This window comes from Zingiber officinale, chromosome 1A (genome assembly GCF_018446385.1).
Source record: "Zingiber officinale cultivar Zhangliang chromosome 1A, Zo_v1.1, whole genome shotgun sequence".
NCBI classification, from domain to species: Eukaryota; Viridiplantae; Streptophyta; class Magnoliopsida; order Zingiberales; family Zingiberaceae; genus Zingiber; species Zingiber officinale.
Window position 1 is genome coordinate 58,331,768 of NC_055987.1, and position 21,543 is coordinate 58,353,310.

Genomic DNA, 21,543 nt, shown 5'->3' on the forward strand with positions numbered 1-21,543 from the left:
CATATCCCGACCTATGTGTCGATCTCTTATCTCGGCTTACGTGCCGATGTCATATCTCGGCCTGCGGGTCGAGGTCGCATCCGATTTCGTGCCATCACGCCTGGCTCCGCGTCGTCAGATCTAGCTCCTCTTCTTGCACATTCGTTTACTCTTCCGGGTCACAACAACTCGAGCAACGTCCCATCCGAGGGTGCTCCCCTGGGCCAGGGTACGTTTTCCGTACTCACTCCTCATTTATCTCATTATTATATTATTATTAGCCTGTTACTTGTATATTCCTTGGATCTGTCTCGAACCTCAGGGTACCAGAGACCGGGGCAACCCGGTCGCTGACTGCAGGTAGTGTTGACCAAAGGACTTTTGACGACTTGATCAACATAGAAGTCATCTTAACACATCCCCCATCCGAGACGTCACGATTCGATCAACATTCTATCCACCTCACCTAGTTGTTCATCTGACTCAGATTTCGATCTTCTTTATTGTTATTATTTTATCAAATATTTTTACAATGCAATCACTTGATACAGCCAACTAATGCCACACGAGCACTCAATATGACTAACAATTGACTTGTTTGTTTGTGCTATTATAAGAGGAATAAAAAATAAAAAATCGGTCATCAACTACCCACCCTTCTCCAATCAGTCCAAGTTTATCCTACCTTAAAAATATTTTTATTTATTTATTTATTTTCCTACTGTACTTTCATGTTCCTCACTATTTTAAAATATTGTCTTGCGGTTGAATCAGCAATTCGATATCTGAAATTCACCTTAGCCCTTGAAATTTGAATTTTTTTTCAAGTCATCCCGTCGCAACAAGTATCCAAAGGAAACAAAATTCAGTAAATCAGTTGGAGAGGCCTATCTTTCTTTAGATAAATGCCTGTTCAATATTGCAGTATATTCTAATGCAATTATCTGAACCACCTGCAAAGCCAAAAGTTAGGCCTGGCCAGTCAGTTTTAACAGTTACTGACAGAAATGAGACTCCTGTCTCGTTTCTGAAATAGTATTATTGCTTATTTGAAATATTGACTGGGATGGCCAAAATACATACTGATGTTGAAAGGCCAACTTCCTGCGTCTGGAGGGAAAAGGTAAGGACTACTGAAATTGAAATACTAAATGCTACTAGTTTGGACTCTACCTTTTCTTTAAGGACTTGTTTACCAAGAATCTTGAGAGACAAGAATCCTATCAGCAATGCACATATGCCATGCTACTGAAGACTACACAACAGAACTATGTTTCGATGTAAGATTAAAATGAATAGCATTGGCTAAAAAAGGTCACTCCATTGTAGTCACGTTATGCTCATTGGTAGCGAATACGGTAGCTTAATTAGAGGGATTGAGATTGATTAGCTTGATTGTGATTGATTATGATTAATTATAATTAGTAATTGATAGACATAATTATAAGGGGTCTTATATATATAAATACGGGTGTATTTTGATAGAAAAGGTAATGGAGATATATTTTTTTTCTCTTCTACCTAGTATCATAGCAAGATTAATCCTTCTTTGACATAATTAGTCTAATGATTTCCAATGCAAGTCATGTGAGTTCGGCAAACATCATCGCACGTCTTTTTTTCAGAGTTGATAAACGTAGTTCTTTTACTTTTAAAGTTGTTCATTGTGATATTTTGGAACCTAGTAAAGTTGAGTCTAGAGGGGACTTTCAATATTTTATAATTTTTATTAATGATTATTCCCGCATAACATGGTTATATTTACTCAAAACTAGAAGTGAGGTTCCTAATGTACTAGAATTATTTTATAATGAAATAAAAATCTAATATTTTGTTAACTTGCACACTCTTTGTACTGATAATGCACTTGAGTTCACTCAGAAAACTATTTCTACATTATGTAATTCTTATGGCATAATTCACAAAATGTCTTGCTCATATACTTCCCAACAAAATAGTATTGATGAATACAAACACCGTCATAATTTAGACGTAGCTCATATACTTCTCTATCACATGCATATCCCTAAGTATTTATGGAGTGATGTTGTTCTCACCGCTTGCTTCCTCATAAATAGGATGTCGTCTGGTGTGTTACATAGGGATATCCCATTCTCATGTCTTCATCTTGACAAACTTATTTTCTCTATGCCTCATCGCATATTTAGTTGTGTTTGTTTTGTTTATGATTTTACTCCTGGATTGGATAAATTGTCTCCTCAATCTATTAAATGCATCTAGCTTGGATACTCTCGTACACAAAAAGGATATCATTATCTTGATCCACTTACAAAATGTAGTTACACCTATGTTGATGTTAGGTTTTTTGAGTCACAACCATACTTTTCCTCCAATCTTGCTTAGTCACTGGATACATCAGCTTCTCCTCAATTACCAATCCCACCATCTATATCTCCCACTATAGATGCTTCATCTCCCAAACCATTGCAGGTGTATACAAGGCATTTTTGGCTAGAATTTGTCTTATGTCCCAAGCCTCCTCTTCTGCAACTCCTGGTGCTCCTTTCCCCTCCAATATTTATCTCCCCATTGCCCTTCGTAAAGGTATTAATTCTTGCACTACTCATCCTTTGTCTAACCATATCTCATTGAATTACCTAGGTTTGTTTTCTGCGCTTTTGTTATTTCTCTCTCATCTATAGAAGTTTCGACTTCCTACTCTGAGGCTTATCAACACTTTGTTTAGCAGACTACAATGGATAAAGAAATGTTTGTTCTTATCTCTCATAGTACCTAGAAGCTAGTAACTGCACCACCTTCTGTTGTTATTGTTGTCTGTCGTTAGGTGTTTACTCTAAAGTATAGAGTTGACGGTACTATTGATCAATGAAAAGCTTGTCTGGTAACCAAAGGATTTACACAAACTTATGGTGTTAACTATTTTAAGATGTTTTCTCCTACTGTCCGTCTGAATTCTATTATAGTTTTGTTCTCTTTGATTATCAATCAATCTTGGCCAATATTTCAACTAGACGTGAAAAATACATTCCTTTATGGCAAATTGCACGAGACCATTTTTATAACCTCCAGGGTATGTTGCTCAGGGGAGATTGCTCTTATGGTTTGCAGACTTAAAAAGGTTATTTTTGGTCTTAAATAAAGCCTCGAAGCTTGGTTTGATAAATTCAGTAATATAATCAAAGTTGTAGGTTTCATGCAGTGTAAATCTGATCATTCTATATTTATATGATGTAGCACGAATGAGATTATCATTCTTATCATTTATGTTGATGATATCCTAATATCTGACAGTGATATACGTGGGATTGACAAAACTAAGAAATATTTACAGCAACAGTTTGTTACTAAGGATATGAGGCATCCTAAGTATTTCTTGAGAATTGAAATTACTCGCAATAAATCTGGAGTTTCATTATGTCAACGAAAGTATGCTACAAATTTATTCAAAGATATTGGATTGCTTAGAACGAAGTCGGTTGATACTCCTATGGATATCAATCCAAGTGTTTGGGATGATACTGGTAAATTTTTTAAGGATTAGGCAAATATAGATGGCTTGTTGAGAAACTCATTTACTTAATAGTAATAAGACCTGACATCTCCTTTGTAGTGGAAATAGTCAGTTATTTTATGAATAAGCCTAAGCAAGTTTATTTGGATGCTGCAATCAAGATTCTTAATTACATTCTGATGTCGACTATGCTGGATCAAAAACTGACAGATGATCCACTTCTAAATATTGCACTTATGTAGCGGGAAATCTAGTAACATATGAAGTAAGAGGCAAACTACTATTACAGGGTCAATTGTTGAAGTTGAGTGCAGAGACAGCTCATACTGTAACTGAGATGTTATAGCTAAAGAATTTGCTTGAAGAATTAGAATTTACTTAGAATGAAATGTCTATTGTGATAATCAAGCGGCTATTCACATCACAAGTAACTCAATTTTTCATTAGAGGACTAAACATTTTGAGGTTGACTGTCACATTATCATCATCCAATCAAGTTGTTGACATCTCACTAAAACATCAGGAGAAAAATGATTCTCTAAACTTTATAACAAACTAGATATGATTGGCATACATGCTCCAACTTGAGAGGAAGTGTTGAATACAGTAACATAATTATAGAAATTGTGATTGATAAGTTCGATTGTGATTAACTGTAATTAGTAATTGATAGGCATAATAATAGGGAGTCTAATATATATAAAAACGAATGCATTTAATAGAAAAGATAATGGAGATATTTCCTCTTCTAACGGTAGTAGTAGGCATTATTAGCACTAGATAATATAAACAAATCAAATATTTGGTTAAACATTGTTAAACATCAAAGCAGTATCTAAGCAGAGGATCAAAGTATTTCTGGATTAAGTTTGACAAAAGTGTTTGAAAAAAAAGTGAAGCATTGAGACATTATAGTTATAACTGGTCATCTGCTGAACTGTCATCTCTCTTAAAATTTTCATATAAAGCCTTCGGCATGCCTAGCTGCTGCCTAATTGGGCTGAGGGTTGGCAGATAAACTGGCTTATGATTCTTGAACATTTCAGCATGCATAATCCAGTCACATGAGCATCAAGATGCATGTAGTTCTCAAAAGTTCGCTCCCGTTAAACTGCAACTGAATAAAGAAATTCATGTAATGAGCTGCTCATGTACCGTACAATTCACAATTAAATGAGTTACTATCCTCGGAAACCAGAAGTATGACCGGCCAAGTATTTGTCATCAGTGATTACATATTTACACAAAAAAAAAATGTCTGAAAGGTCAAATAAAGTGTATCCACTGAAGCACATGGGCATCTGCTTCAAAATAAATTGTATTTATCATCACTCTAAAACCAATCTAAGTGACTACTCTAATCCTGTTGTATGCCCTCGAAAGATTTATGGGAGAGGAAAAAAGGAACAATATAACAGTTGAGAGCAATTGAAGATTCAATCTCTTTCCTCCACCTCTAGAATTGTCCCTTAAATTTGTCAAACATTAGTCTCATCTCATTAATACTTCCAGAAGAAATGATATGTAAAAAACGAATAAGATGATTAATTGATGAGTTTTCAATATTCTCTCATTTACTTTGCAGATTGTTTATTACTTGATTATATTATGAGAAAAGGGAAAACACTAGTGAAATGAAATCAATAGAAGTTATTTTAGGAAAGGTAAAAAAAATGTGATCTAAATTTGTGAATTATTTAAAAAAAAATTAGACAAGTCAAAAAGGCAGTGACAAATACGTTTTTCTTTTCTTTTCATTTTTTTATTTTCTTTTTCCTGAAACAAAGAAAAAAAGTTTTTTTCAACTAAGCAAATGCAACCTTAGATTGTTAAACATGAGTCAAGTACCATTGAGTAGCAATGAGGAACGATAACCAAATTGCTCATCTAATTTGAACCCAACACGTTGTCCATCTCCAAAAACCTAATTGTTAGTTGGAGATGCCTGTGAACTATAAACATACCCTAGCAAAGAAAATGCTTGACATATTAACATTTATTAATAGCTTTAAGAGAAACAGGACAAGTTGAATTCTTTGGGAAGATTAAATTGTATAGCATGTGTTGGTTAGTAGTATATGTATAACTACTTTAACCTCATAAAGCTAATACATCATCAACGGTAACAGAATTGCCAAGTCTCCTGCATGCGGCTTCGATTCTTTTGTTGTGAGGTTCACACATCTTTATGAGCGTATTTTATATTAATGTGAGGTGTATGTCATGCTGCACGTGTCAATATTAACCTAAATGACAAGAAATTGAACAGTCTTTTTGTTTTTGTTTGATATATAATATCTATTTGTTTGTTTAACTTGCCAATCATAGCTGGTGTTAGAGAAAGCGGAATGTTGATAGCTTCACTTTTGGGTGAGCTAGAGTATTCTAAAAAGTGGTCCAGTGACTGTCTATGCAACCGCCTAGGTGTTTCAGGTAAGGGACAGCATCACACATGTGATATTTGGTCCCATTAGGCAGTTCGAGTGTCTATGCAATGGAAAGAGAATATAAATTTGATTCATTTCATTTAATGACTTAAAACTTAATGACTTTTTTTTAACTTTCTCCACTATAAAAGACTATTTTTGTGATATTAAACAATAATTATGTTTTTGATGCCGTTACCTGTAATTTGTCATTTAAATGTTTCCCACTTATAACCACTTAATAATTATATGCATATTATCAAGTAAATATAACTTATTCTATCGCTATAATATGTGTTTTTCATTGAATGATAAGTATTTTTTTTTCCAAGTAGAATCCACAATTTTGGCCATTGCCTATAAAAGACTTCTATCATCTTAATATGATTGCGGAGAGGACGTCAATATTGACCTTGTGATAGTGAGTACAATGTTGTATTAATTACAATCTGTTGCATTTATGTCACATAATATTTCCCATAGTATTTTCTTATGCATATTGCATGATTGATCATACAAATACTTTGGCATCACCCACTCAAGGTGATTATCGAAATACTCATCGTATGAACTGGTTATATTTCCTCTAAATGCTCTTTTGTTCCTTTGAACCTATCTATAGAGTAAGAGATCAATTTCTCAATAACTTCACTAATGTTCATTGCATAATTGGCTCTTTTAGCAGAGTTCAAGTGTAAACAAGATGCTCTACCAACTTGAGTTATAGCCCTTGTCATAAAGACCTTATCGTATATACAATTTGTTGTCAACTAAATATTTTAAGATCACAACTCTATGATCTATGTATTCTATTTGCAGTAACAGAAAGAAATTACATTTAACTTATAAATGATTTAACTCGGTGGCTGTTACTTCTCTCATACGGCGAGAGCAGTTGTCATTCACTGGGGCTTCAAGTGTTGACTCCCTGTATAACCAGGGCACCAACTTCCCTTCTGGCATACGTAAGCGAGTCTACGAACTGTTTAGTATATGTCAAAGGGGCCTCCCATAAAAAGCGAAAGTATATGGAATTCGACTTTTCTTATATTCCTCCCCAAGTATTGGCACAGCACACTTATGCCTTATGCCATAATAATAATAATATGTAGGCTGGAATATGTCTCCGATACAGTTCGCTAGCTTTGTGATTAAAAAACAAAGATAGTCCAATAAAGCTTTTCCTAGCGCCTAGAGTTAGGTCATACATGATTCACTCTTGGTTTTGTGAACCCCTATTCTTGATGAAATAAAATTCATAGACACTTGCACAAGGCAACGGTAAGGATGTTCAATTGTCTCTCAGGCATCTACGATTTGATTTCTAACTACGACGTATTTATAGAGATTTTTCTTCTAAATGAGACTTGCAACTAAGGGATGTTAGGCTTTTGGACTACCCGTTGCATGTGCTTCCTATTTTATCCTAATAGCCGGTGAAAAACTTCCGTGGGGTCAGGCTGGTCACCCTAGGCTCGACGTTACCTAACCGGGTTAATCATTTTTTATTCCCTCGAAGCGGTGCGATGATTAAGACATAGGATATTGTCATATTGAGCCATGGGGTCGAAACTCGACACATCTAAGCATGTCTTTCCTCCTACCTTGGCCACTGCACTAATTGCTAGTAGTCATCCGTGATTTACCTCCTTCGTGTTAGTATAAGAACGAATTGACGGAGGTGCTGAAGTGAACGAATCATCTTTTACCATATTTTAGGGGTGTGGGGGACCTTCCACATGTTGATTGGGTACCTACTTGTCTGATTAATTAAATACATAGACGATAGATAGGAAAGAAAGAAACCACTCACAAAAAAAAAAATAGCTTTAGAAGGTTAACTAAAAATTTACTAGTAGGCAAGTCTTTGGAAGTCTCTTTGTATGTGTTGTCCTAAAAGAGCACTCAATGATTATTAATTTGCCCAGATCAAAAGTTAAACTTGTACATGAGGATCCAATAGAAAAACATCTTAAATTCAAAGAATGGTGTAGACATTTCTCTAGACAATAGCTAAAGGCTCTAATACTACCACTTGGGCTAGAACCAACATCATGATGCTCATGATTTTGATAATAATGCTAGTGATTTAGCGATCTCTAGAAAAAACATTTAGTGCTCATGTTGTGCGATTCTCCATTCTCTTTGTCTAGTTGAATGGCATGTACTTCCATGATGCCCATTTTTCAATTACGGAAAATATCTATGGCCGATGTCCTCACATTGCATTTAGTGCCTAGGCAGTTTAGCAAATAGTCGCAACATGGATGGGGGCTCTTCCAGTGTTGCTAACAACATGAAAGATACTAATCTCGACGGTAAGCACGTGTGGAAGTGTGAAATAATTTAGCTTAATACACAAGGGAGAATAGGAATCCTAAGATCATTTTGGAGAACCTTCTATTCAAAATTTCTGAATTACCCAATCATGATGTGTACAGTCGTAGACATTGACATGCATAGCAGTCTTATGCATTTTAATTCTTTATGAATCCGTATTCCTTTAGTTCTTGTTAATTTGTAAACAATCTATCAACCTCTTTGAATTAAAAATCATGGTTTAGTTAACAATGTAAGAGCTTTAAAAATTGCCCATAATCCATCACTTTCTAAGCAAGTCGCAGAAAGACAAACATTGTAATTTCTAACAAAGCTTTTATTCAACTGCAAGATAATTGTGGCACCTATAAGTTGCAAATGTCTTACTGGATAAGACAAATAATTGCAGAACTAGACATCCAACTCCATGGCCTAAAAAGCTTCCCTCTCTGTAGTTTTTCCAATCTAACATGCTTTCAAGGAAATTTAAATCAATGCAACAAAGAAGTTATCAGCAATGTTTATGGATGGTATGGAATCACCCATGCCCAAAGATACCAGGATACAAGATATTATCTTTGTTAAATGTTTAATATAAAGTTATATGGATCAATGAATGGCTAGGAATCTGAAATTGGTCTTACATTAAGCTTTCAGTGCTAAGATCTGGTAGCAATCTTAATTAAAGGTCATACAATAATACCAAATCAAATGTTTGCAGGGACCTCTAAGTAAATATAAGATGATCTATACATATATACGGAGTTCAAATCAAAAGATTTTACAATAAAAATAGCAACAGTTCGCAAGTATAAAAGGTGCAAGGTTAAGGCAATATGTACTATAGCTAGTGCTACTGATCAAGAGGAGAGATCAGAAAAGAGAATTTCAAAAACTCAAAATGCTGTGTTATTTTACAAAAGAATAATAAAAAAAATATTGTATATTGTGTTATTTATTTATAGAAAGAATAATAAGGCAGGTCAAGCCAAAGCATGTGCTGGAGCCAAAGCATGTGAATTGACAATTTGCAACAAGTTTAACTGTTTGTGACCTTCAATTGATAAGGCAGGTTCTTTACGGTACTGTTTATGCTTCCCTAGAAGAATTGCCAGTTGAGCAAGTTGCTCTGGCGCTAAGGGGGACAGAACATTTGAAGATGCTTGAGGTTCTGCGTGTACTTGTGTAGGAAACTTGCCTGTGTGCAAGGGAATGGATGAAGTTTCAGCTGCATAATTGCTCGAAGCATATCCTTGGGAAACCTTAAGATTTCCCAGTGTCGGCTCTGCATTAGAACTACTAGTTATTTGTGAACCAGCACTTGGAAGAAGAGGAGCCCAAGTTCGACGGTCAGAAGTCGGAATGTATTAGACCAATTTGGAGATTTTGCTGAATTTAGAGGCTGGAATTGGTCATGTCTGTTTGCCAATAGATAAGAACATGTTTACATTGGTTGAATTCAACCAGAGTAGGGAAGATTTCCATGAATAAGGAGGTGGAGGTAAAAACCCAGAAGATGGGTTGAAATAGCTCTGACTCTTAGAAATACCCCTTAAATCAGGGGATATACTCTTTGCTAATGATACATTTTCAGTAAGGATATGTATTAAGATATAACAATCAGAGTGACAACTTCAACAGATTAACTGAAGTATTTTCAATAAAGATAGGGTTATATCAAAGATCAGCTTTAAATCTCTATCTTTTTATACTAGTCATGGACAAACTCAAGACACAGTACCGTAGTACATATTGTTTATAGATGATATTATTTTAGTAGATGAGTCACAAGGAGTAAATGTTAAACTAGAATCTTTATGGAAAATAAAAGTTTGAGGCTTAATAGAGTAAAAGCGTAATATATGAAATTTAAATTTAATAATATTAAACGTAATTAGACAATTGTTAAGATAGGAGATGACGAGTTGTCCGAAACTAAGAATTTTAATTATTTAGGATTATTTTTGCAAAATGATTGAGAGATTGAGAGAGATGTCTTACATAGAATACAAGCAGAATGGTTGAAATGAAGGAGAGTGTAGGGTGTTTTATGTGATTGTATTACCTCTAAAACTTGAAGAGAAGTTCCACAAAACAATGGTTAGACCTGCTATGTTATATAGCGTTGAATGTAGGGATATGACTCGATCATATGAGCAGAAAATGAAAGTTGTAGAGATGAAGATATTAAGGTGGATGTGTGAACATACGAGGATGGGCAGAATAAAAAATGAGAGTATTATTGAAAAAGTCAGAATTGCATGAGAAAAAACTCCTATGGACACATTTAAGATGGTAAGAAGATGTACTTAGATGGCTAAATACTCTAATTAGGCGATGTGAAACTATAACAAATATGCACATTAAACGAGAGAGGCCAAAAAAGACTTGGTAGTAAGGGATAAAGCTCAATGACATAGAAGAATTCATATAGCTGATCCTACCTGTAGAGATGAAGATATTAAGGTGGATGTGTGAACATACGAGGATGGGCAGAATAAAAAATGAGAGTATTATTGAAAAAGTCAGAATTGCATGAGAAAAAACTCCTATGGACACATTTAAGATGGTAAGAAGATGTACTTAGATGGCCAATAAATACTCTAATTAGGCGATGTGAAACTATAACAAATATGCACATTAAACGAGAGAGGCCAAAAAAGACTTGGTAGTAAGGGATAAAGCTCAATGACATAGAAGAATTCATATAGCTGATCCTACCTAGTGGAATAAGGTTTAGTTGTTGTCATTCTATTATTTGCAGTAAACACAACATCTTAGTTCTCTTTTATTTTTTCCTTTTTCAACATTCAAATTCCATTATAAGACTTATCTCTTTCGATTTCATCTTCCAAGGACAAGAAACATGTTTTAAACTTATGAGACATCATCATATCCAAAAAAAATTGCATAATACAAATTCAGTTGTCATACAAGGTTCTCATACACTATTGATTAGGCTAAGTTATCATAAATTTATCAAGTAATATATTTGTAAAGTGTTACAATAATGAAACAAGATGCAGAAAGTGTACCTTCTCAAATCTATGGTTGATCAACAGTTTTTGATTGTTGTTGAATCTGTTGAAGAAGTGTTGCAGCAAGCTGCAGAGTTGCCTGGAGACGTTTCTGAGGGTCTGCTTCTGTGTCTGCTTGCTGGTTTTGCAGACCAGAGTTAACAAAGGTTTGCACTGCAGGAATATTTGATTGTTGCTTCTGGTTCTGGGGCACCTGATTAAGTTGCACACCTAAAGAACTAGAAGGGAAAGAATGGGTATGTGTCGCAGAATTTTGATCTGAAGCTTGGCCATTCGGTGTTGGAGCCAAAGCATGAGAATTGACAATTTGCAACAAGTTTGACTGTTTGTTCTGACCTTCAATTGATAAGGAAGGTTCTTTACCTAACTGTTTATGCTGCCCCAGAAGAATTGCCAGTTGAGCAAGTTGCTCTGGCTCTAGGGGGGATGGAACATTTGAAGATGCTTGAGGTTCTGCATGTACTTGTGTAGGAAACTTGCCTGTGTGCAAGGGAATGGATGAAGTTTCAGCTGCATAATTGCTCAAAGCATATCCTTGGGAAACCTTAAGATTTCCCAGTGGGTGTGGCTCTGCATTAGAACTACTAGTTATTTGTGAACCAGCGCTTGGAAGAAGAGGAGAACAAGTTCCACGATCAGAAGTTGGAATGTGCATTTGATTAGACCAATTTGGAGATTTTGCTGAATTTAGAGGCTGGAGTCGTTCATGTCTGCTTGCCAAATGATAGTCAGAAAATTTTTCCATTGGTTGAATGGAACCAGAGTAAGGAAGATTTTCATCCAGTTTTTGCAGCGGTGAATAAGGTGGAGGTAAAAATCCAGAAGATGGGTTGAAATAGCTCTGACTCTTAGAAATAGCCCTTAAATCAGGGGATATACTCTTTGCTAATGATGCATTTTCATGAATACTAACAAAATCACTTGATGGAGGCTGAAGGGTTGGCAGTTTTGCTTCAGCGACTTCAATAGGTTGGTGGAGGGAACTGAAGTTAGAACCAGGCTGTTGAAACTTTAAAATGACACCAGAGATGCTCATCTTCCCGGGAACTTTTAGAACTTGTTCAGAAAAGTCTGATGGTGGCACTAGAAATAAGGTAACCTTCTCACCAAGCTTAGCAACAGCTACGCGCTGTTTCTCTCCCAGATAATGCATGAATTCATTGTAAAAAACAAAATCAGTGTCATTTTCAGGAACAAAGAACACCACCCAAGAACTTGTTGCCTGATAATAATGTTTAGCAAGCATGGCGAGGCCTGTTCTAGCTGTGCAATTTAAGAACTCTGGTCTGCAATGTGATAGTGAGAAAATTGAAATTGATAACATGTAGAGATTCCAGATGAATAAAATCAGAAATTATTCATCCAATGAAATTTACTTAAAATTTAAACTAGCAACATAATGAGCGAAAAGGAATCAATCTAAAAGTACAGAAGCATATATAACCAATCCAATAAGCACAGACCATCTGAAAGTGCAGGACAATTGGATGAATGAGTAAATAAATAAAAAGAAGGTTCCAAATACAGATTATTTTCATTTCCACAGGAAGTTTCATTGTCTAAATATCTGCTTGCTATATTCAGATATAAAACCAACTAAATTTCAAAGAACAATAAAAGTTTCATTGTCTAAATATCTGCTTGCTATATTCAGATATAAAACCAACTAAATTTCAAAGAACAATAAATTAGCATCTTAAATAACTTACAACATAAAGTCAAGGACTTTTCCAACAGGAAAGCAACGTGCCCGACAAACAGGAGTGCCACCCTTTGCAATTGTTCCCTCCCATTTCCAGTCCAGTATCTGTGGGGGTGGACGTTCAGGACTTGCTCTTGGTGACTTGGCTATATCTGAAGGCAAAGGACCAAGACCTGCATGTAAATAATTTAAACCTCTCCATGATTCATCCCTGTCAGTGAAAGGAGCCAAAGGAGCAGATTCAAAATCTTTATTGAAAGTGCTATTGTAAGGCAAATTGGGAGAAAACTTCATCCGTCCAAAGTCATGCTTTCTTTGTTCTAAGTCAGAGAATGGATATTCTGGAAGTTCTTTTTCAGAAAATGAATCTAGTTTTGCCTTTTTAGATGATGGAAAAGAATTATCCTCTATTCCCCATGAATCATCAAGGGGTGGAGTTCTCCGCTCTCTTTCAAAAGGAACGTCATGCCACCGTCCAGCTCTCTCTACTGTGGGACTATTTCTGTAGCGATCATAAAGTTCTTCTGACATCCTTCTGTCTGAATTCAACTCTGGCATCCTGTTATGTTCAACATTGACACCAAAAATGGATCCTGGAATTGTAGCAGGACGTACCAAACTGTTTTCCCCATAGTCAATGAAATTTGCTTCATTAGACCGCAAAAGTCTTGCATCACGAGGAGAAGTTGGGAAATTTTCAATATGACTATCAAAACCCCTATCCCATCGAGAAGGTTCAGCATTTTTTGGAACAGATCTGAAGTTAGATTTAAGGTGTGAAACAAAGGGGGGATTGCTAAGGTTCCTCCCTGAGTCAGTAAAGTCACTTTTGGCAAAACATATCTGCACACGGGGGTTGTTAAATAATTTTCCTTGAAGAGCTTCTTTAGCCCTGCAAGCTGCGACTATACTTCGATATCTTACAAAGGCATAACTACGAAATGTAGAGATGTTGTCAATTTCACCAAAAGGAGAAAAAGCTCTCCTCAGATCATCTTTTTCAACATTGAGAAATGATGGGAAACCTATCCACAGCTCTTCACAAGGTTCCGTGCTATCATTTCCCTTGTCCTTTTCATGTGACCTTTCAGGACTATGGTCATGACTTCTAAAATCTCTTCTAAGCAATGGCTCTCCCCGTTCAGTAGAATATCTTCCATCATTAGTATGTGAATATTCATCACCCAATGGTGATAATGAAACCCTGTCCTGTAAGTCAATTTTCTAAAGTAAATAAATACTAGAAACTTAAATTTAGACTACTTGGGCACTCCCTGCTAGATGTTGAGGACAGTTGGTCCCAAGTAGTTAAATAAATAACTACATGGCACTGAAGCAGCTAGAACATCATGAGTGCCATATATACACAGCAAGTGGTATGATGAGGATCAAGATGCACAATATTAGAGAGAAAAATAGGTTTTAACCCCTGGAAAACTACAAAATCAGAAAATGTTGACAGAAATTCTATCAACTTTGGGAAAGTGAACTTGAAATCAAATTCTTCTATATAAGAATACAAAAATAAATAGTTCTTAAATTTGACATGAGTGAAGAACACTAATTTGCAATTGGTGCTACCGGCAAGCAAGGATAAACATCCATCATCAAGAAGCAAGATAAAAAATATACAATGAAAAAGGCAGAAAGTTCCAGCTGTGTGGTCCATAAATTAGGTAGTACGGAAGGAGATTTAGATCATAGAAAGTAGTGGTCACAGAGCTGTTACCTTAAACTTTGTTTTAAGGCCAACTCATTGCAATAGTTACAGAGATTTGGAATTTGGAGCATACCCATAAAACAAGTTACCACCCTGATGATGCCTTGTATGAGAGGAATATCATAAAAGGAGCATCCAAATACGAATGCACTTGTTCAAGATGCATAATTAGGTTGACAATGCTCACACTGCTTCCTTAGCAGTTCACAGCAAAAGTGCACCTATTGTGTTTTCTGCCCTATAGTACAAGATAAGCAACCAAGTGGCAAGCCAACTTAGCACATAATCATATCTTACGTATAAATGAGAGAAGTAGGTATAAATAGGGATGTAAACAGCCAGCTGAACCCAGCTTTGTTATGTTCAAGAGTGTTTGGTATGTTAACCAAGCCAAGGCAAACTAATCCTAAGATTAACCAAGCTATTGAAATGCTTGTTCAAGTCTAGTTTAGATTCCTTTTTTAATCTAAAGTTTAGTTAGAGCTTGATTTGAGCATATTCGATTGAGATTATTTGATCGTTTGAAGTTTTAACATTTTCAAAGTTATTTAGTTGGTTAGTGAGCTTGATATTTCAAGCTTGTTTGTTTGTTTTGTGAACTTTTTCGTTTATTTACAGTTTTATTTATAAGCTTGATAAAGGCTTTGTTAATAAGTATGGGCCCAAGTTTTGTTCGTGGACATCATTTATGATCATTGGTCACAATTTCTATTCACGAATATTAACAAGTTAATTACATATACTTTCAAGCGTGTTCATTTAGTTTAATGAATTATTTAAGTTTATTCATTTAATTAACTTTGTGCACGTTGAACGAACATAAAGAAACACTTATTAACATCAATCTTGTTCATAAACATTTGATTCGTTTAAACCCTAAGCATAGACCGTGCCTTCTTGATTCTATAAGTACTTTGCAAGAAACAAGCACACTCTTCTATTATTTTGCAAGCAATTTGTATCCTATAGCATTTCTTATATTTTTCACCACTAAAATCCTGTTTAAAAGAATGAAATAACTAAGAAAATAAAGAGGATAGAGTCAAAAAAAATAAAACTCACCAAAAAGGTTGTACATGAAAGTGAGTTTTCCATTTTAATTGTAAGAAAACAATATAAAAGAAAACTAGAACTGAAATTTCTAATTTTTTCCTTCCAGTTTTTATGCAATTGAAAACTAAAGAAAAATACAGCTGAGAAATCTTTTTATTACCTTATTTTCTTTCCTCATACTAAGCAGACTTAAGTATTTGAGATACCTTGATTCCCCTACATGTTGCATTTCTACACAGACCTACTCTCTATTCAGGAGAGGATGGGGACAGTGCACAGTGCTATCGTGACCAATTAAGGAGCTGAAATACCACGCGCTCATGTCAGAGAGACTTTAGAAGCTAAGAAGCAGTGTCTACATGAACCTAGTTTTTATGGCTCTTTTCTTTGAAGGAGAAATATCAATATCTACATGAAACTTGTTTCGAGTTCTTCCCTTTGAAGGACAAATAAAGTAGCTGAACAATGGCATTAATAGGTCTAAATTTTACAACAGTATTAGTCCAAATACATTGCCAGATAATAATATGGAATTGAAATAACTGTAAACACTTCTTAGTCTTCAGAAGTATGACATTGGTCTTACCATCAAAATTGAAGTTAAAAACATTTAATTTGATCTCTAATAACCAAGTAGAAAACAATTGGTGTCACTTTTAATGATTAATCAAGAATTAACAAGTCGGAGGTATATAGCCCTAGAACAATAGGCACATAGATGATAAATGAATCATCAGCAAAAGCAATGAGCGTGGTACTGTCAAATTTAGATAGAAATATTTCTTCGAAAACTTTGATTATTTACATTTCATTACTCTGCTTGTTAAGGTTCCTAAAGCAATTTATGATAAGAAGATAATTTACCAGCAATTGTCAATATAGGTGTTCGTTTACAGCCCCTGTTATTTTATAGAGAGAGAGAGGGAGAGTCAAGTGAAATAGAAAATGAGCAATCCCTACTGTCTTCATCTGTACAAAATATAGGGGCAGTTCATATAAATTTACATATTTTCCTTATTGTTTACAAACAAACTTGAAGTCAGTTTTATCTCTTCCCTAGAACATCTCCATAAAAAAATGCATCCCCATTAATCATGTTCTATCAAAGAATTGAGATTCCTGCACTTCATCCAATCTAAAAGGGCATCAAACAGCTTTCATTGAAACAGATAACTTTTTAACACACTTCTAAGCATATGGCACTCACAACAGACCACTGAATTTGTAGCTACAATTACACACTTCATTCTCCAACTAGAAATAATAAACATCAGTAATCCAAATTCAGTACCATTTTTACATATCAAACAAATCTTAAACTCATTATTAAATTTTCCATTGGCTAGAATGCAACAAGGAACTCCTTTCTTTTGCACATTAATTAGTCAGCAAATCCAAGAATTAGCTTTCAATTGCTACTCGGATAAACTGACAACTGAACAATCAGAACTTTCAATATTTTAGCTGGAAACAAATTGCTTTATATCTGGCTAAAATAAGTGTTACTTCCCAAATGAACTTTGTTCAATGTAGTACCATTTAACGAAGTTTATGTGATGCATGATTTAGTATGTATTAACTAATCTATACTCACATATAGGTGAAGCCCATAGTTGGACCCAAGATTTTAGGACATACATTTAGCTGCTAGTACTAAGTGCATAGATATTGTTTCTTAACTAAGCCAAAATTATCTGGTTTTCGTCATAGTTTTAGGAAGTATGTAATGCCATCACATATGTTGTTTTGCCACATCCGTATGTTATATGCACATATGCATATGCAATCACTTATTGCTTTAATATTCAAGTAAATTGCCTAGACCAAGCTAGTTTGTTAATTTATCAAGACATTATTTATAGAAATCAGAAATCTTCACATTCAAATTAGAGAAGAAAATGATCAATTTAGTTTAAGTTAGCATAATCCAAATATAACTTTTCTCTATTTTATTAATATTATTTTAGTGTCAAACACCTAAGCACCTGTCTACTATCTTGGCATTATGTCTATGTCTGAATCTATCTTTTAAACAGGAATTGAATATATTCTGAGTGAACAATTAATGTTCGTAAAAACAAGAATGCTTAATAAAGATGTCTTTAATCTTCATAATTGGGATTACAGTTCTCAACCTAAGTTCCAGGGGTTTGAAACTATTCTGAGTGAACAATTAATGTTCATAAAAACAAGAATGCTTAATAAAGATGTCTTTAATCTTCATAATTGGGATTACAGTTCTCAAACTAAGTTCCAGGGGTTTGAAACTATTTTCAGAAGAGCTAAATCTAAAAGATAATATGAATCGTTAGGATAAGTAACTGGCACGAGTAACTTGGGTGAGAAAACAAAGCAAAGGCATGTATAATCTATAAAATATTGGCTATCAGTACCACTTTATGGATTTATTCACTTGACTGCTAACAGTGACCGAAGAAAGGAATTAAGAATTCCCAGTCCATCCATCATAAAAAGGGTGTATGAATAAATAGTCTTGCATTGATATGTTGCAGGCTTATACACGTATAGCTATTCATTTTTTTCCAATTAATTCAATTGATTTTTTCCTTCTCCATATGATATCTTTGTAGAATTTTTTCATCCTCTTCCACCATTGTTGGATGCTTTTCTTAGGCATGAAGTTCATCCATAGCGATTGCTTTCATAGAGCAAGGTTGTTTGCAATTAAATGACTTGAATAACATGTTTTTGCAAATTACTTCATATTTTTTTAGTTAAATTCAACAGTGCAGAAGCTAAACTAACTTCTTATAGGAAAATGTGGAAGCTGCTTAGAATACACAAACATGAAGGGAGATCAACTATAACTGTTCATTTGGTGAACCATGTAGTTTTCATTAAATGGCAAATTAACTTAGTTGCCAAACAAAAGGCTAATAGTGGGCCAAGCGACAATATGCAGTCTACAGGAAATAAATGCATACTGTGTTAAACAACCTCCTAGAATAAGTATTTGATTATCAGGGAACAAAAGAGTGAAAGGGATCATTCTAAAGAGGATAAGCAATGTGTGACCATAAGGTATCTTTGTAAGCATGATACATAAATAATCATGATGCAAATCAATATATTTGTTCTTTTATTGACTTGTTTAAACAGCTCAACTGACGTGATGAGAATCTGAGATTATCCTCTTCTTTTCCATAACCATATTTAATCAAATGTTTCCCTACACTAAACAGTAGATATGAAGTCAGATTTAAAAACGTACCAGATGTTAAAAAGATTGTATAGATTATCTAGCTTCAACAATGAGGTTCGTATTATCCTAGTGAAAATTGTGCAGACTAATTTGCTTCACCGATGACTCATATTCTTGTAATAAAAATTGTGAATAACTTGCTTCAGCAATGACGTTCATATTGTTGTAATAGAAAGTTCAATCTACTAAATCCTCATTTTCTCATTAATTTTCTCTTGAATTTTGAGTTATTTACCAAAACAGGCCAAAACCAGTCAATGAATTTCTCTGTCAGTAACACGCAGCAAGGAAGATAACTAAACTATGTGTGAGCAATAGTTACTTTGACTGCTGTTCTTTACTATTTGCAGGGATACAGTTAGAATGGAATTACTTTCCTGTCAAGAGACAGAAAAGTATCAACAGACATTTTTCCTGGTACCATTCCTTTTCATGCCCTCAAGGGACAATCATGAATATTGTATATACTGGATTAGCTGGCATTCATCTTAAATATTTCACAGATTAAATACAATAGTTTAGGTCAATAAGAAGATACTACATGTCTACTTAAGGGGAAAATATAATATATTAAAAAGATGCTCCTCAACATTGTGTTAATCACCACCAAAAGATCAGTGTGCAACAATGAGGAAGCCAAGTTTCTTCCATGTAACAACAGGGAACAAACAATAGATTTAGCATGTAAGAAGCAGACTTACAATGTTATCACATTTTGTATATTCTCCTTAGATAGTGGCATAAGATATATGCAGACAGCTCAATTAAAAAGTTGAAACTCATGGATTCTTATTTTGGGTGTTATATTGTTCTTTTCTCAACACCCTAATTGATAATTAAAAATAATATCTAAGAAAATACCATGCTAAGAAAAATAATTCAACAGATGAGTTTAAGGACTATAACTAGTTGAAATTTGAAGGTTCCATGAACAAACAGCTGTTTAAGGTTGAATCATCTATCATTCAGATAGCCTTTAAGGGATTTTGTAATATATTCTTTCTCCTTTTCTTTGTGAAGATTATACCCCTCTTTGTTCATTTGATCTTACCCACTTAGATCATTAGTCTTGCTAAGTAGGTAAGTTTCTAAATAAAATCAATTGCTGATAATGAAAAGCTATTAGTATTATCTGAAGGAACAGCATATTGTTGAGAAAATTGATTGAATGGAACACTTCTTGTAAGGTTAGATGAGTAGAAAGATACAAGCTTGAGGGCGTCTATTGTGTTCATGTATGATAATAATCCTACAAGATTAGATGGAGTGCTGGTACCTGACCTAGGTCAATTTTAAATGTTATGCATCTCTAGGCACTTTCATGATAGAGTTGAATGGTTTGATAGTTATTAAATTTTAATGGAACTTTTCCTTGTTAATTTTGTGAGGTCAAGTGCACAAAGCAATACATGACTTGCAAATACATGGGTACCACAAAACCGTAAGGAAAAGAATATTGTGTGCAAACAAGGATTTTCATCACTAACCCCCTTTGCAAACTCGACTCTAAGAGGATTCCCGGCCATAATGAACCCCTGGAGACCTTTCGAAGCAATGACTGCATCTTCCTCTTTCTTATAGTTCACAAACGCATAGCTCCTGCCAGGTGTGTAAGTTATGTTCTCAATGTCCCCAAACCTGAGGAAATGCTCGTACAGACTGTTCTGGGAGACATGAGGACTCAGATTTCCAACCCACAAGTGCCTTGAGGAAGGAGCAACGCCCCACCCACTCCGCCGATCCTTCTCTTCCAACCTCGGCATGTAGTCACTGCTTATCCTGTCCCTTCCTCCACTTCTTCCCATCTAAAGTTACAGTAAAAAGGCAATCGGAACATAACGCCGAGAGGAGAAATCACAACAATACGAATAAACAAGGAAAAGACAATAATGATGGTGATGACGATGATTATGATAAAGAATCCTATTTCCGCGATCAAAAGGTGAACCTGAACGAAGTCGAAAACCCTAATAAAAGGTAAGCTTCAAATCAACGAATAGCCCTAAAAGGAGCGACTTTTCCACCCAGAAAAATCCGACAAAAGCACGAACCGGATCCCAAGCGGTAGCTGAAATGAGGCGAAAAAAAGATCGTGGAACTAATCTGAAGGAAGATGACAAATCCTAAGGAACTATAATCGATCAGATCAACAAATCCAGAACTAACCATTTCCACCTGGGAGCGCGAGAGTTTCGGCGTCGGCAACGGAGATTTGGGTTTGGGAAGAAGATACGACGTAGGGTAAGAAGACGGAGCTCCCCTGGTTCGCCCTCTCGTCTCTATTTTTAATTCGACAGGAAGGAGGAAGAGGGATTTGGGATTTTGGCAGCGAATTAACTATGTGCGTTTAAAAAGAGGAGAATAAAATGAAACGGTTTCAGATGAAGCCAGACCGTCCGATCTACGCAATGGTCTTATCCAACGGCCATTTAAGACATGGAGAGCACAAAATTGAAGGAAATTAAATTGAATCTTGTTGATGGTGTGACGATAAGCCTAAGGGGGTGAGGGAAGAACGAGATTTACTAATGCGTAGTGATCCGGTGGTGAAGAAGAGGTCTGATCGTATAGTGGTCAACGACACGTGGAA

General features: G+C 35.1%; 1 protein-coding gene across 4 annotated transcripts; it reads right to left on the reverse strand.

Annotated features, from left to right (window-relative positions):
- Window positions 1-4,258: 4,258 nt before the first annotated feature.
- Window positions 4,259-21,264, reverse strand: LOC122025302 (flowering time control protein FPA-like). Of its 4 annotated transcripts, XM_042584102.1 has the most exons (6): window positions 21,120-21,264; window positions 20,902-21,021; window positions 20,441-20,758; window positions 12,965-14,166; window positions 11,253-12,541; window positions 4,259-4,583 (listed from the first exon to the last, which is right to left on the reverse strand). In XM_042584102.1, exons 3-5 carry the CDS (start codon window positions 20,756-20,758, stop codon window positions 11,263-11,265), a joined length of 2,799 nt encoding a protein of 932 aa, XP_042440036.1. In that variant the 5' UTR covers window positions 20,902-21,021; window positions 21,120-21,264; the 3' UTR covers window positions 4,259-4,583; window positions 11,253-11,262. The 4 variants fall into 4 exon arrangements, with proteins under 4 accessions (XP_042440036.1, XP_042440022.1, XP_042440030.1 ...); XM_042584088.1 differs by lacking the exon at window positions 20,902-21,021 and having other exon boundaries at window positions 21,120-21,255; XM_042584096.1 differs by lacking the exon at window positions 20,902-21,021 and having other exon boundaries at window positions 4,259-4,589; window positions 21,120-21,255.
- Between the last annotated feature and the right edge of the window lie 279 nt (window positions 21,265-21,543).